The sequence below is a fragment of the Tympanuchus pallidicinctus genome, unplaced genomic scaffold (genome assembly GCF_026119805.1).
Source record: "Tympanuchus pallidicinctus isolate F22 unplaced genomic scaffold, pur_lepc_1.0 scaffold24, whole genome shotgun sequence".
Classification (NCBI taxonomy): domain Eukaryota; kingdom Metazoa; phylum Chordata; class Aves; order Galliformes; family Phasianidae; genus Tympanuchus; species Tympanuchus pallidicinctus.
In genome coordinates this window covers 690,963-707,482 of record NW_026294741.1, presented here as the reverse complement: position 1 = coordinate 707,482, position 16,520 = coordinate 690,963, and the positions used below count along the sequence as shown (strand labels likewise).

At 43.3% G+C, this 16,520-nt stretch overlaps 3 protein-coding genes across 4 annotated transcripts in view; 2 read left to right on the top strand and 1 right to left on the bottom strand.

Annotated features, from left to right (window-relative positions):
• Positions 1-11,465, top strand: part of NLK (nemo like kinase) — a 39,366-nt gene extending 27,901 nt beyond the window's left edge. The window contains exons 5-12 of one of the 2 annotated variants that reach the window (XM_052689083.1): positions 1,302-1,408; positions 2,177-2,262; positions 3,127-3,336; positions 4,162-4,263; positions 6,691-6,777; positions 7,782-7,980; positions 9,116-9,209; positions 9,772-11,465. In XM_052689083.1, coding sequence (XP_052545043.1) covers positions 1,302-1,408; positions 2,177-2,262; positions 3,127-3,336; positions 4,162-4,263; positions 6,691-6,777; positions 7,782-7,980; positions 9,116-9,209; positions 9,772-9,826 — 940 coding nt within the window. In that variant the 3' untranslated portion in view covers positions 9,827-11,465. Of the gene's footprint in view, positions 1-1,301; positions 1,409-2,176; positions 2,263-3,126; positions 3,337-4,161; positions 4,264-6,690; positions 6,778-7,781; positions 7,981-9,115; positions 9,216-9,771 lie in introns of both variants that reach the window. The other variant, XM_052689084.1, reaches the window with a different exon arrangement.
• A 169-nt stretch (positions 11,466-11,634) lies between these two features.
• On the top strand, positions 11,635-14,124 carry TMEM97 (transmembrane protein 97). The gene is made up of 3 exons (XM_052689088.1): positions 11,635-11,768; positions 12,378-12,522; positions 13,017-14,124. Exons 1-3 carry the CDS (start codon positions 11,649-11,651, stop codon positions 13,265-13,267), a joined length of 516 nt encoding a protein of 171 aa, XP_052545048.1. The 5' UTR covers positions 11,635-11,648; the 3' UTR covers positions 13,268-14,124.
• Positions 14,125-14,428: 304 nt separating this feature from the next.
• Positions 14,429-16,490, bottom strand: IFT20 (intraflagellar transport 20). The gene is made up of 4 exons (XM_052689089.1): positions 16,318-16,490; positions 16,050-16,135; positions 15,190-15,293; positions 14,429-14,856 (listed from the first exon to the last, which is right to left on the bottom strand). Exons 1-4 carry the CDS (start codon positions 16,442-16,444, stop codon positions 14,775-14,777), a joined length of 399 nt encoding a protein of 132 aa, XP_052545049.1. The 5' UTR covers positions 16,445-16,490; the 3' UTR covers positions 14,429-14,774.
• Between the last annotated feature and the right edge of the window lie 30 nt (positions 16,491-16,520).

Below are 16,520 nucleotides of genomic sequence, written 5' to 3'. Positions count from 1 at the left end.
TAGTTAGCTCCCAGGGGGAAGGTCAGGCCCTCACACAGAGCCCTGCTGTGCTGGGAAGTGCCCAGAGCTCCTGCAGAGTAATGCACTCCTGGGAGATGGGCTCAGCGCTTCGTTTCTGCCTCTTGCAGCACCCAGTGCAGCAGTCTGTGTGAGAAGTTCCGTGTGCTGCTGAGAAGCAGAAATTCAGTCGACGTGTGATGGCAGAATTTTAGCTTCTTCAGCCAAGAATGTACTGATATCGGAGTTTTTCCTTTTTTTGTTGTTGTTTCAAATATGACTGCTGAAGAAAAGTTTTTAAAGCAGTAATATTTCTTAGTTGTTACAACTGAAGTAAGACTTGTTGGTATTGCAGGTTCAATCTCACCTCATACACGGGATGTTTAGTTTTGCTTTAAGCTTCAGCATGTGTTTTATTACTGTAATATGTTCAGGATACCGACGCTGCTGCTGGCTGTGTGGGTTCAGGCATGCTGCTGCTGTCCTCTGCATTCTTCCGTTTTCTGAAACTTTATTTTCAGCACTTGCAGTGCTTTCTGAATAAGCATCATGCTTTTCTTGTGACGCCTTACCTCAGGGTAACCGGAGCGTTTTGGATCTCTTTGTATCTCCAGATGCTCCCATGTGTTCTGTTGTCAGTGACGTGGCTGTGTTTGTGTTCTGTGCATCCACGAATACTCACCACCAGGGTCTGTTTGCTCTGTTTTTCACCTTCCCTTCAGGTAGCAGATGGTTTTGTTCCTTTAGTTTCTCTTCTCATGCTGTAACTCAGAAGAGGTTTTGTAGCTTGGATCTGTACGTGTGCTGCTTGACCAGGTACAGCAGCAGAGATGGGGGAGGTTTGGGGAAGTGTGCGTGCTTGGGAAGTCTGTGTTGCTGGGCACGTAGCAACCTGAGACACTTCTGATGACAGATGGTCGCAGATTTGCACTTGTGTTGATGTATATCCTCTCTGACAGCATGACTCTGGTACTTGTATGGGGGCTTACAGATTGTAAGGAATAATTCAAAGATTTCAGTGTCTCATGAATTATATTGAGAATTTTAGTTTCTTTGAGTCCTAACTCAATTTGGAACAATGGAGTAACAACTGCCTTAATACAAGTGGCATTTTGCTGAGCAATCCTCTCTCCCAACTCATTTTTTGCTGTCACTGCTGTGTGGGGACTTGACCTCTGTCCTGTGAGGAAGCTGTGTGCTGTTACTATTGAGCTGTGATCTATAAGAGCTCCAGCTCCCAGCAGTTAATGTTTCAGGCACCACGTGCTGCACTCTGTGCTTTTGCCTTAACTGATGACCTGCAGATACGTTGTCACTGAACTGATGCAGAGCGACCTCCATAAGATTATCGTCTCTCCTCAGCCACTCAGCTCGGATCACGTCAAAGTTTTTCTTTACCAGATTTTAAGAGGTAATTTTCTCTTTTCTTGTAAAATTAATGAAAGCTGTGTACAGCTGTAATTTTTCTTTCACTGTTTCTTAATAATATCGAGGCATCCTTGTCTTGAGTAAGTTTCCTGTGGGAACTTGGTCTTTTTATTTCACAGTATGAATGAATAATAAGAATTTAATAACTTATATGCATATGCAGCCTTGCTGCCTTCTGTTACGTATGTGGGTAAAGATGACAAAGCACAACTTGGCTGCGAGAGATTTCTCAGTGGCCTTTGAGAGGCTGAATTTGGGGGGAGATGTTGGTGTTCCAGAGCTCCTCTACTATGAACCTGGGCACAGAATGGCTGACACAGCTGTGCAGAACTCTAATTTAAATTGATGGTGAGTTTTAGCTAAAGCAAATCGCTGTGATGGTGATTTTAGGTATGATCGTTTGGGGTTTTTAATCTCTTTGGAAAGTTCAGTCTAAGAAATTAGATTATTTTGATCAGTGTTAGTCCATTTGCTTTTCCATTGGTTTTACTGGGATAGTTTCACTGCAGTAAACTGTCAGCTCTTTCTGGTAGTAAATTAATAGCAAATCTGTAAAAAGTAGAGCAAAGGAATCTAAATGATATTCAGAATTGGGCTATGGGTTGTGCCAATAGGTAGAGCTGTGTGGAGACAACTCTGTGTGCTGTCTGCTGACTGCGTTGCAGGACTGCCCTGCACAGTGCTGGCAGCCTTGAACTGCTATTTAAAAGGAGAGAAGAGACACTTACTTTAATTTTGTTTAATATTTCAGGTCTGAAATATCTACATTCTGCTGGCATTTTGCATCGAGACATTAAACCAGGGAACCTACTTGTGAACAGCAACTGTGTTCTTAAGGTGCTCCTTAAATTTATTGAGAATGTCCATCTGTATGTGCTGTTCCTCATAAATCAGATGTGTTTTGCTGTGAAAGCATTTAATATTCACATGTTGTAAAGTCATTTTAAAGGGGGGAAAAGAGGTCACAAAGATACTTTAACAATTATAAATGAAATAAAGGTGTTCCGTGCTGGGGTGTCGTCCCACCTGTGCCCACCTTGGACGCCCCTGGCTCTCCTTGACTCGTGGCCCTGCGTGCCCTGGGCTGCCCTGCAGTGCTGCTGTGCTGGCAGCCAGGGTTCAGGCACACTGAGGCAGTGCGTGTGCTCAGGGGGGCTTCTTAGGCCTGTGGAGTTTTGGAGGCGTGCTGTATAGCAATGCTGAATGCCACGACAGCTTTCTTTGCACCGATTTGCTGTGCATCCAATTGTGGAAAAAATTAGTCTGTTTTTTTAACCCTTCTGGTTAGGAAACTTCTAAAAATCCTTAAAACCAAAGTGAGAGAAGGCTGAGTCTGTAATATTGTGAGGCATCCCATGGACAAATGAAATCTGTCTTGGGATTGTTGGGATTTATTGGAGCCAGGAGTTTTCAATAAGTATTACTTTCAGTGTTTTTTTTGTGCTTTTAGACTGAATATTGCAATACCAACTAAAAATATACTGTGATTTCAAATAAAACGGTGGAAAGCTTAGATGGATATGGAACAAAGTAACGTAATTTCTACCTATTCCCCCATCTCTTGGCTTGTGCAGTTGTGGATTGTCTGATTTATTTAAATGCTGGCTTGGAATTACATGCTCCGGTACCACCAGGTTACCTATTTGAAGTGCATTAAGTGTTTTGGTTATTTTAATTTTTTTATTTACCTTCTCAATTTAGATTTGTGATTTTGGATTGGCCAGGGTGGAAGAATTAGATGAATCTCGTCACATGACTCAGGAAGTTGTCACTCAGTATTATCGAGCTCCAGAAATCCTGATGGGCAGCCGCCACTACAGCAATGCTATTGACATCTGGTCTGTAGGCTGCATCTTTGCAGAGCTGCTCGGGCGAAGAATATTGTTTCAGGCACAGAGTCCCATTCAGCAGGTATAATTAAATTTCCCTCTAAAATAATATGATGGAGTTAGTTATAGCGGGGCATTTTGAATCTCAAACCTGCTTTTGTTTTGCTTTGTTTACGCGTGGGCAGAAAACCAAACTGTTTCTAACATTGAAGGGATGGCTTCCAGATGCTGCTAAAAGTAGTAGTAACTGCCTTTACTTTTGAAATTTGTGTTTTTTTGTATTCCCCTTTAATCTGCTGCAGTGCTGACATACACTGTGGCATTTTAAAGTGATGTAACTGGGATCAATCTTCTTCTGACTATGAATAAGAACGTAACGTTTCCATCGGTGTGTAAGTGGAGTTGCAGTATTGCATGTGAGCTGTGAAGCCGATGGACCTGGCGGTGCCTCACAGAGCAGTGCTTCTGCCTGGGAGTGGAGCTGAGATGGAGAGAAGCCACCAGATGTAGCGACACGTTGGCTGTGCAGACAGTAATCACATTTCTCGATCTGATGCCAACAGTCAGTGAGGGATTTTCGTGCGTGCAGGGCCTGTGTGATGATGGGTTCATTCTCAGAGGGGAGCTGGGCAAATGCTCGTTAGCGTGAGCGGAGGGTGGTCATGAGGGAACCCGGGGAGCCGGGGCGCTGAGCTCACTGCTGGCAGGATTCATTTGTTTTTTATCTTTGACTTCTATGGGATGTTTTTGTTTTCATTCACGGCAGGAGCATGTGCACTCACTGCTGCAGAAATACGGTGAAACGTTGGTTCATACGTTAATTTACTTTAGCTTCAGAATCTGCTATCCTAGTTAACTATTTCGATATAGGCCTGAAATCCCAAGTGCTTATGTTCTGTGCCTGCAGCTGGATCTGATCACAGACCTGCTGGGAACGCCCTCACTGGAAGCAATGAGGACAGCGTGCGAAGGCGCCAAGGCTCACATACTCAGGGGTCCTCACAAACAGGTACCAGTGCTCCACTTGCCTTCATGGCACAACATTTTCTCTGTGCAGATGCTTCTGTTGTCTCGTTCCTCTGTTTTACATCTCAGTTGAATTCTAACTCTCGGGTCAGGGCACGTGCCTTCACAAATACTTTGACATCTCAGTTCACAAGCAGAGACAACTCTGAAATTAGATAAGTTCACTGAAGAAGGTGGCTATGGTTAATTGTGCAGTTACTCGAACTTCTGTGCTGACAAGATTTTTTCTCACTTGTCAAATGTATTTCTGACTTATTTATATTGTTTGAATTGCTGATACAGGTGAACATTGCTCCTATTTTTGAGATGGTAATGAAGTCGTTAATTTAAGTGATAATGTTTAAAAGAGACAAATTGAAATTAGCAGCATAGTTCAGAAAGCCCCAGAGGAACTCCTTTACAGACAGGATTGAGAGTGTTGGAAGAGGAAATTGCCCATTATCAAGATCAGAAAACAGAACAGTCAAGCAGATCCTCAGCAAAGACATCTGTGCAATGACCTGAGCTGGTTGTGAAATGTTTCAGATGACGCAGAAAACTGAGGTGCAGTGTTCAACATAAGTGGTGAAAAAGTTAATAAAAAAACAAACCAGGGAAAGGAGATGAGATGATATCATGATGCCAATGGACAACAAAAATAGCAAATGAAAGATACAGATATAAAGAAATGCTTAGGCAGGAATCCTTAGCACAGTGGTAAAGCAGTATGCCCACCCAGTGTAGCCAATTTTATGATTGTCGGGTAGAAAAATGAGCAGGATGACTAACCAGTACATGTTAATACTTCAGGTCATTCCAATAGAGTTTACATATTTATTTTCTCCATATAGAAGCAATTTCTCAAATGTCAACTCACCACAATAGTAGTTACCATAGAAATGAGCACTGAGTATATATTCTGCTATATTATTAGGGTGGGAGTTCTACCTTCTGGGCAGCCTTGATTCCCTACGCTGTGGTGGCATGTGCTCTGTTTTATGACTTTCTTATTCTTTTTATGTTAATAATAGGATTTCCTTAAGACTTTCTCTCCCAGTTCTCAAACAAATTAAGTCTAATTGTATTTGTTATCACACACTGAGATGTATATTTTCAGCCTGTAGTCTTGCACTCCCAAGATTTGAGTTGTTAACAAAAGTAATAATTGTTTTGTAGTGCCCAGAGCAGGGAGAAATAGATCCACTGCACTTTGTTGCAGATGTGTAATGCGGTGCTGATCTGCATCCAGAAGCTTTATGAAATATGTTGGTTTTAAATCCTGATGGTTTGATAATCGCCTGGCTTTCCTGCAGCGCAGAACTTGTGCTCTTGGTAGGGCTAAGCAAGAACTGTAGTATTTATTTGTTAGACCTATTCTGTATGTTAAGCCTGGATGCTTTATTAAGAACTGAAAAGGGAACAGAAGTGTCTGCTGATGATTTTTTTTTTCTAATCCCAATGCTGAGGGGGTTCTCTACAAACCTCTGAATCTGTCCTTTTATTGTTGAATTATGGGAATGCCAAAAAGCAAGCGAGGTGAAATGCTATGAAGTGTTTCTGACATGGATAGAATGGTGCATTAGCCATAGGAACTAGACTGTAAGCTATAGTCTATGCCTTCTGTTAGTTCTGAGCAGCACTGCTTCATGAAGTGTTTATGGAGAAAATATAAATGCATCCCCTAAAAAATAAACATGTAATAACTAAGAGAAGGTTGTTTTATAGAAAATGAAAGTTGCAGAACCTGCCAGGGGCTTCAGAACTGTGGGCACAGCAGGGACTCGTGCAGGGAAATCTGGGGCCTGAGAGTACTGGGTTCTGTCACTGCTCTGCCACGTGCCTTGGAAGTGAGATGGAAGTGACAGCAGCTTTCCTGTAAATGCCTGCATTGTACTGGTTAGGGGGTAGCACTGTGTATAGATGACTTGTGGTCCAGCCTTGATTTTATGACTATAATTAAAGCACTGCAGAACTAGTTGTTTTTTTCTTTTTAATGATCTTAGGAAATGGTGTAAATCTTCTTCAGCATCAGTTATACCCATAGTTTGCCAAGAATTAAAAATTGTTGGTTTTCCAGCTGGGGAATAATTGCAGGCGTTGGCAGCCCTTAGAATTAATTTGAGTGAGAAGAAAGACCTCGTACTGCACCGAGTTGTACTGCAGTCAGAGCAGAGGCCATTCACCATCAGGTAGCGGGTTGGGAATACCTGTGCCCCGGGGATGATGTCTGAACTAAGGAAAAAAGGATCAGTTAGATTTCTGTTACAGTTGCTGAGTTAGTGATTGCAGTCTTGTTGGGAAGCACGAAGCAGTGCGTGTCCTCAGCAAGAAGTCTGTCCTTGCTAACTGGAAGGCAGCGCGGGCTGTAGCGGGATTTTCTGACTGATTGATCTGACAGGAAACTGTGCTTTTCTTCCCTGTTCCCTTGCAGCCATCCCTTCCTGTCCTATATACACTTTCCAGTCAAGCTACTCATGAAGCAGTTCATCTCCTTTGCAGAATGTTGGTCTTTGATCCAGTAAGTATGATTTCGAATATAGCTAATACCTCTTGTTTAAGAGTATTGTGAGTAAAGAACTGCTTGAACCAATTTTCTAGATTGCATATCAGAACTTTTGGTCATAAGAGACATAAAAGTGTCACCTTACACTTGGCCAATTAATTTCCTGCTGGAACAAGGATTTCACTATTAAAATCTGCTGGCCTTTTGCAGAAAGCTGTGGTAGAGTCAGGGGGATGAGGGTGTTCGTGAATCATGCTGTCTTTTCCTAAGCTAGGTGTAGGTAGCAGAACATCAGATACTTTGATGCAGTTCTAATTAAAGATGTGTGGGTGCTTGTGGTCTTGCAAGGCACAAAAAATTCCTTCTGCATACATAGATAATATGTGCATCTGGTAATGGTCTTTTTGATGGGATGACTCGATGGGACACTTGGATTAGGCATTAGAAGTCACATTAATGTGAAAATAGGCTATAATTAAATCCTTACTGTGAGCACCTTCTGCTCTGTTCTTCCTTCCCCTCTTGCTTTTTGAATCTTGGTGTGTAAGATATTGCTAAGAACTCTGGAAGCATGTGCCAAATTATTCCATCCTCAAGTAATGCTGCAATTTGTGTTTTACTTTAAATACATACTTAGGGACGCATGAAATCATTTTGCAGAACATGGATTTACAAAGTACTGTATTTGCTCAATTTAAATTCCTAGTGTTTATTTTGATTTATTGAGAAGGTCATCGCTTGAAGCTTATTGGGAAAAAGTAACTTTTGAAAAACAAATTTGTAAAAGTCACATCAGCAGTATTTCTATCATTGGCCACAGCACAGAAAGGTCAGTGTCATCTTAGTAGTGGTTTCTCTTTAAGTGAAATGTTCCCCCTAGTGGCAAAGCCAAAACATGTAACAGGATTGGGGGTTTTATAGAACAGTTGCTTGAAATTGATGAATAGGTATTGCTAAGGCTGCTGCAGTAACTGAAAATATCCTGACTCTTTATTTTTTCTTTAAATGCAATGTTTCAGTCCAAAAGAATATCTGCTAAGGATGCCTTAGCTCACCCATACCTTGACGAAGGGCGGTTGCGATACCACACCTGTATGTGTAAATGCTGTTTTTCCACATCCACTGGAAGAGTTTATACTAGTGATTTTGAACCCATCACTAATCCCAAATTTGATGACACTTTTGAAAAGAACCTCAGTTCTGTTCGGCAGGTTAAAGGTGAGTCATAATCAGCCTTTGTGTATGCTTGTATCTTCCTGCTGCATCCTTTAGCAATGCACAGCTAGGACTCGTGGCCCTACTTTGTTTTTTTTTCCTTTAAGGTAATGTTCCAGGGTAAATGCTGCAAATGCTTCCTTTTCACTAAAAGACTAAAAATGGTTCTGGTGGTTGTGAGGCACTGCAGTGTCACACACACTAGCTGATGTGTGCAGGTGTTGCTTTGACCCAAGCAGCTGCCTGCAGTGAAGTTGTTCCCTTTGCCGTTTGCTCTTTTTGAAGGCTGTTCCAGAGCAAAAATGGAAGTTGCCACCATTTTATTTCCAGGTGCTCTCTTGATGGCGGTGCTGCAGAAGGGTCAGCACCATCAATAAGGGGCAGAAGCTGAGTGGTCTCAGTTCAGCTGCATTTCCTCTTAGCTGTGGCATGTGCTTACTCTGAAGCAGCCGTGCCTGGTGTCTGTGCGGCAGCTGCTGCCATCTGTGCTGCTCTGGCAGCAATGCAGGGCTGTGCTCAGGGTCTCCGTGTGCTGTTGTGAGGCAAACCAATCTCTGCCTGGGACAGGGAGGTGAAGGTGGTTGCCAGGGGGCAGCTTTGTGGCAGTGGAGATCTGAAGTCTGATTCCGTGATGACAAACAAGGCATAAGAAATGTTATTTCTCTGGAAATCAGATCCAGTCAGGAAAGCATTCATTTTATGAGCAGTACGGTAGGAGAGATATTAGTGGGGATTTTGTTTCTATTTGGTGGCAGCTCAAATAAGATACGAAGAGGACAGGGAGAAGAAATGCATTACCTCCACAGTTTTTAAGAAGCGATTCAATCACTTGGGGAAAAGACACCATTTTGCTGTGACAATGTGCCTTGTTTTGGACATATCCTGAACTTGGAGTTCTGAAATTCACACTGATAGTTCCTAAGAGTTCACACAAAAAAACTATCTCTATCCCGTTATTCTTTCCATTCCCTTTCTCTTTGTCCATCGCTTTTCAGTGCTGCATATAGCTCTGCTGTCTTCTCTGTCATCTGTTGTTGTAAATGCTGTTTGTAAAGCTTGCTGACAGCAGCACAGCTACGACTGCAGCACAGACGTTAATCTCATGGTGTGGTGTGTCTTATTTTTCTCTTACGTACAGAAATAATTCACCAGTTCATTTTGGAACAGCAGAAAGGAAACAGAGTACCTCTCTGCATCAACCCTCAGTCTGCTGCTTTTAAGAGCTTTATTAGGTAACTGTATGTAATCACATCTGATATTGATTCACATTTATTAGTAGTACAGAATTCGCACATCCACAGTGTTTTTGTTTTGAATTTCTGAGGAGTCCATAGATAACTTCTGAAAAAAATCCCTTAAGTGTATGTGTAGTTACATTACAAAATCATGTTATAGAGACTTACATTTCATGCGTACTTATAATACAAATACTTAAAATTTAAGTAAAATGTGTAGAAGTTTCAAGTAATATCTTTGCAAAAATAATTATTGAAATTAGACTTGAAAGATTGGCGGGTTAAATTCTGACTGCAAAAATGCACTGCAAAATGACGACGAGTGACAGTTGTAGGTAAAGAACCATTAAGGAAATGCACAGATAAATGTAGTTCAGTACTTGGCGCTGGTGTTGTTAACTGCTGGGCTTGAGGCTGCTTTGTTTTCTTGCACTTTAGAGGGGACGGGATGCTGAATTGTTTGCACACCTGAAACATTTGCTTTCTGGTCAAGCATTAACTTTGTTGTCCATTAGGTTTTGCAAATGAACACTGATTTTCTGTGTCACTTCCATTCTAGTTCCACAGTTGCTCAACCCTCTGAGATGCCACCATCTCCACTGGTTTGGGAGTGAAGTGGAAGATAATGTACTACTGAAGATGTAATGTAGCTTTCCACTGGAGTCTGGGATTTGCAATTCTGGAGGTTAATCATGCTTGTACTGTAATTTTACTAATGAAGTTTTAAATTAACAACCACTACTTGTACAATATGAATAATATTTAGAAATGTACTAGACTTTTAATCTTGTAAAGTGGTTGTGCTTTTAGAAGAAAATATTTTACCCAGAGTTGCACGTGTTTTATGAATTATAGTGCAGCTGTGATGGCTCAGCTCGGAACAAACAGAATCGAACCAAATTTGGGGAGGATTTTTTTTAATGAAGTGAGATTGTACGCAAAGACAGACAGACATTTTGATATTGAGCCATTCCTGAAGATTTGGGGTTTTCTAAAAGTAAGGAATACAGAAAACTTGACTGCGACCAATGATGAAGTCACGTTGGGTGGCTGTGACCACAGGAGGTGGCACCGCACCCGATGATCCAACCCTATAAATAGCTTCTCACTAGAGCTGTGATGGTGATGTGTGCTGTTCTAAAATCAGATGTTGTGAGTAGAGAGAATGAGTTTGTGACTAGGAGAGACTAAACTTCTGTTTCCTTACCCAGTATAAATATATATATATATTTAATCTATTTTTATTAGAAGTTTTTTCTGCTCTTTCTTACATAAAACCCCCCAGCATGCATCTTCTATGTGTGTAAATACTTCCATTTATGGGCTAATTTCAGAGATCCCTGACATCATTGCTGTATAGAGAGAAACTAGCTTGCACATTTTAGGTCTGTGAAATTTTGTGAGAACTTTTTCCTGCACTGGACAGTTGAGAGAGAGAAGAAAAAAAAAAAAAGAAAAGGAAAAAAAAGCACATAGGGAGTTATGTTAATTGTGTTCGTGTCTTTAGGCAAAGCTGTGGAAGTCTTGAGATGTCACAGTAGTAAATAACTTTTATTACTTTTTGGCAAATTCTTTTTCTGTTGGAACACTGAATTCTGTGCATATGTATATATGAACACAAATTGAAGGCCTCTACCTCCTGGAGTATACAACTTGGTTTGTTTACCTCCACATGATTTTTTTTTTTTAAGTTCAGTGTGGAGACTTGAAACTTGAATGTCCCTTCCAACTTTTGTATTTAAAACAAGACTAGAAAATTGAAGACTGTTTTTCACCTGTACAAAGAAATATTAAAGGGTGGTCTTAAAATTTGAGCATTGGTCTGGAGAAAAACCGTGGTGTTTGTTATGGACAATTAACTGTTAAAGTTATTGTAAGTTATCTGTATTTAGCAGAGTATTTTCAACAAGGGTGATCTGAGCTGAAATTGGAAACTATCAGTAAGTTATGTTCGGAAGTTTTAACTTCAATGAAGTAATTATTTGCTGTGAAAAAGAGACAAACGTTGAATTACTGAACAAAGATGGTGCAATATCTTTGTTTTTTGTGAGGCTCCTGAGAATAGAACCAACTGAAGCATTTTAATTCACTTGAATGAGAAACGTGTGTAATTAGGAGAGCCCGAGAAGACACTGGTATGAAAGGTAAAATCTCAGAGGTTGGTCAGTTATGTGGCACACTTGCTGGTCACTTTGTAAAATGTAGATTTGAAGTACAGTGGTGAAAACATTAAATGTGACATTTGAAAAAGAAGCGCGTTATCTTTATTTCCTGTCTCATCTCCTACTTTTATTTAAGATCCAGCTGTTACGATCGCGATTAACGCTGTCTGAAACGATGCAAGTAAAGCCTTTGTAACACCTCGCCTCGGCCACCGCCTTCCTTCTTGCACACGCGGCCGTTCGCGCTCGGTGGGCGGGGCCGGGAGCCGCCGCCATGGCGCGGGCGCTGCGCTGCCTGGAGGCCGCCTTCGCGCTCTACTTCGTCTCGCACGTCCCCGTCACGCTGCTGCTCGACCTGCAGGCGCTGCTGCCCGCCGGGCTGCACCCGCAGCAAGTGAGGGCCGGGCGCGCTGCGCGGGCGCCGCCGGGTGCCGCCGAGCCCGCGGTTCGGTGTCCGTACGTAGGGGGCGATGCGGGGAGGCGCGGCGGATTTGCTGAAGCGGCCTTAAACGAAATGACGCCGAACGGCGGCGCCGCTCTGCGCTTCCAGTCCGCGGTGTTTGGGACGGGGGTCGGATGCCGGGCGATGGAGCGGGCGGCGGGAGCGGCGGGTGGCTGCGCGTCTCCGGTCGGCCGCGTCCGGAACGTGAGCCTGGGGGCGGCGGGCTTAGCGAAACCAGCGAGACGAGAGGATGAGCGGATGAGCCGAGCTGCGGCCGCCGGGCTGAGACCCGCAGCTCGGCGCTGGGCTTTGCGTCTGATGAGCACGTTTTCTGCCATCTGCAAAACCGTTCCATTAGGGAAGCCATTTTTAATTAATAGTTAACTTGCAAATCTCAACACGTATCTCTGTTCAAAGTCCAACTTAAAGCCATGCTGGAATTTCTGTCGGGGAAACTCATGGCAGCTCCCTGCAATAATGCCTCCATCCAACCAGCACGGTTTGCCCCCTTTACGGGCGGCGCTCGCTCTGTTAACGAGCGCTTTTGCTGTTTCTCTGCAGCTGACGGAGCTGCTGCACTGGTATGCCACCGCCTTCCGGGACCCCCTGATGCTGCAGCCCCCGGAGTGGTTCAAGGCATTCATATATTGCGAAGCCTTCTTACAGCTGCCATTCTTTCCCGTCGCAGCGTATGCCTTCTTAAAAGGTTGGTATGAACGATGTGTGAGAAGGTGTCCTGTGCAGCATTTCTGCACGGCACGTTCTGTACAGAGGTGGTTTATCTATCAGTCCTAAGCAGTGAAGGGCCAAAGCACAGAGCGGTTTTCATGGCAAGTTTTGCCTGAGAATGCAGCATAGAGCCGTCAGAAATTAAAATGGTGACTCATGCACCCTCTTCTGCTGCGCTCACTTATGTGTAACAGCATCAGCGGCTGACATCTGGTGAGCTCCAGCACTGATGAAGCTCTGGTTAAGCTGTGCACTTATTGCTTTAAAACCCTGAACGATCGCAGCATCGATCCAAGTTTCCACAAAGTTGGACTATTCATGGGTTGCTGTAAGCTCTTTGTTTCTGCTATCTGCGATGCCTTGTGGCCCCTGGTGTGATAGATGCACAGCTGATGTTCTGTTAATTTACAAGTGACCAAATTCCGTTTGATTCCACTGCCTGAATATTGCTTCCTTGCTGCTCCTGCCCAGGTGGCTGCAAATGGATAAGGACTCCTGCAATTATATACTCCACCCATGTAGCTACAACGTTGTTTGCTATCCTGGCTCACATCCTGTTCCATGATTTCTCAACGTCAGAGCATCTGGGTCCTCAGACACTGCGTGAGCGCCTCATTCTGTTATCTATATATGCACCATACTTGCTGATACCACTTCTGATTCTTTTTACCATGCTGTACAGCCCCCAGTACAACCAGGTGGAGAAAAGGAAAAGGAGGTAGTCTGCTGTAAACGGTGTAAGCACAACTTCCCCATTAGTTTTGATCCAGACCCCAGTCCTCTGTGACAAACACAAGCAGTGATGCTGACTGCAATTCCTATTAGCAAAGCGTCAGATTCCTGCAAGGAAAGTTTGAATTGGCTTTTGTTCACAGCCCTTCCATCAGAAATAGGTTTGGCAGAAGCCTCTGTTGGCAGATCCAGGCGGTACCTGGGTATTTGTAGCTTCAGGGACCCGGCAGCTCCCTGCCCATTGTCAATTTTGTGTGGTACTTCTGTGTGAGGAAAATGAACTTCCAACCATTAAATGCACAACCGTGTGATGGAGGCTGGAAACTGCAGCCCATGCTTTTCCTTCAACTGTCCTTTCTCCAAGGTTACTTCAGGTTGAAATTTGTCTTCCAATAACATATTCTGCAAAATCCTTAACTGATTACATACAAATTTGCAAAGCTAAAATCTTTTTCTCATCTACTTTTGAAGCATTTCAGATCATGTAACAATCCTTAACTTCCTCAGCTTTCCATCTAAAATTTCACCTTATTTTTCTCTGCTCCAATTTTGATTACTTGCAAATGCCTGGTCAGTGATAAATGTGCCACAATCCAGATTTCTGAATGCTTTCTTTTGTTTGGCAATTTCTCCTGGATTTCTTCAAGTACTTCAGCAGCTGTAAACAAGGATTTGTAAACTTTTCCATGAAATAACTTCTAGTGTGGAAATAAATAACTGCATCCAAATTGCGTTTAATTTCTGAAAGGAATAAATTAAAACCAACATAATCTATGGGAGCTTAGATAAAGAAAAATAATTGTGTTATACTTTGAAGTCATAGAAAATAAAACCAACTGCTGGTAGACTTTCTTTTTCTCAGTTTGATCTGTAAGAATAAAACATGAAGACTTGTGTAAAATTGCAGGCCACTGAGCAGGCTTCTTCAGTCACTGCCTTATCATTTCAGGACTCTACTGGTGTATAATTTAAACCTTCCACGAGCTTTGAAAAGGCCAACATTTTCATATTTGGTTGCCTAAAGACAGACATAAAATGCATCTATTGCCATTCCAACACAAGCCTTGATTTTAGATCACAGGCATTCAGTTTCAGGGAGTCAAACTTACAAGCTCCCCAATAAACCAACAGAAGAAACTAATTCTGATATATCCAAGAAAGTGAAAAACAATAGTTTATTTCTTTATTTCTTTGAAAGAGCTGCACATTTCAAAAGGTGAGAGACATTAACATAGGAACAGTAGCATTAATTCAACAACAATTTGAATTTGAACTACTGACTGTACAAAGCTTTTATAAAAATCAAAGGACAGAACAGTCTTACATCTGTTAGAAAGCCCTCCTTATTGCCACTTTTAGTGTAATTCACACTGCATTAAAATACACTTTTATTTGCACAAACCATCTGCATTCATTTGCACACAGTGAAAAATTGCATATTTCTGGAATTGCCAAGATTCTGGAATGCTCATATTTCCAAGTTTATCTTAAAGTCTTCTATTTCTGAAAAATAAATTGGTCAATGAATTCGTTCTGGTCCGCTTCAATTTTACACAGAGTCTCATATTCTATTCGGTACCTGAAAGACAAAGAAAATAGGTTACCAGCTGATGACTTAGTACAGTGCTCACTGGTCTGAGAAGGAAGCTCATGCTATGTGTGTGTCCTTTTTAAAGCAACAGTTACACGAATCAGACTTTGCAGTTCTAAAATGCCTTTAAAAGTCAGCTACCTGGCATTCTGTTAGTTTTAATTTCCACAATTGCATGATCTCACATCACCTCTATTCAGTTAGCCACAAAGCTATTAGAAATGATCCTTCTCAGAAAGCGGCTGTTTCTCTCATATGCTACACAGCTTCCTTTTCCAACTATTACATCAGCACCCCAAAAGTATTTAATAGAAAGCTCACCTTTCCAGTTGCATCTTTTTCTCAGCTATCAAAGCCTGAAGTTGCTGTTCCTGTGCTTCTCTTTGCTTTGCTATAGACTTCAGCAAATTTCGTGCACCAATGGCCTGTCAAAACAGACGTTTGGTGATGGAGCTGTACAGGGAATTTTTAATCCCTTTTACTACCAGCAGGTTGCGATTAAAACATTTCAGCCATGCTAACAGCAGAAGGGGCTGTCGTTCTGCTGAGTGGGCTGTGGAGCAAGCACAGTCCCTATAGAGGCTGGGCAGGTTAAGGCATCTTCCAACGTGAGATATTCCTATCAGCCTGAAATAAAAGTCTTTGGAAATGCAGCCTGACCTCTGGTCACTGGCTACCAACAGACAGGCTCCAGAACTTCTCCCACAGAACAAATAAGGAAAAAGTAATCTACAGTTGTGCTGAAAATTCATTTCCAATTCCATAATAAAGTGAGAAAATAAAGAACACTTGGTGACATGCAGAAGTACACGTTCCGGAGGCAGTTACAGAGGTTTTTCTTGGACAGCCCTCTCCTCACAGAGCCCATCGTGTTTCTTGAGAACTGTGCCCTACTAGGAGGTGTGACTGGAGAGATGCTTTCTCTCCACGAGCAAGTGGAGCGAGACAGATAAGCGACAGCAGCAGGCTTGTTAAATGCAGGAGTTGTATGGCACTGAGTGCTCAAAATATCCCAGCTGTTAGTTATGTGGAGCCTCATGCTCCCAAAGTGCACGCAGGTGGGGCCGCAGAAACGCCCTAAGACGGTGACAGGGCCGCCGCGCTGTTACAACGGGACGGGAGGCTTTTCACACACACACCGCGCGGGGCGGTAGACAGGACAGCCCGTAACGGCACGGTACCTTCATCTTCTCGCTCTCGGCAGCTTTGGCCAGCTGGTCAACGAGCTCGATTAAGCTACCCACTGTTTTTTGAAATTCTACTATTTCTGAAAAGAAAAACAGTCACGTAGCACCCAAAACAACACCACAGGAGACGAACGCTCCCGCAACGACAGCGAGGCGCCGCTCTGCCCTCAGGTCGCGCAGCGCGCACGCGCGTTCGGGGCCGTCAGCGCTACGCGGATGGAAGCGGAGCGCCCCCCGGCCCGGCCCGGCGCGCAGCACTCACTGTCCACGAAGGCCTTGCACTCCTCGCGGAGCTGCGCCGTTTGTTGGGCCACGTCAGGATCGAGGACGCGCAGCTTGTTCAGCTCATCGAAGTGCAGCCCTGCCGAGCCCAGTGCCGCCTGCGCCATCGCCCGGCAGGACGGGAAGGACGGCCCTTCACAGCTGCCACAGCGGCCCAGGGGAAGCACTTCCGGGCTGCGGAGG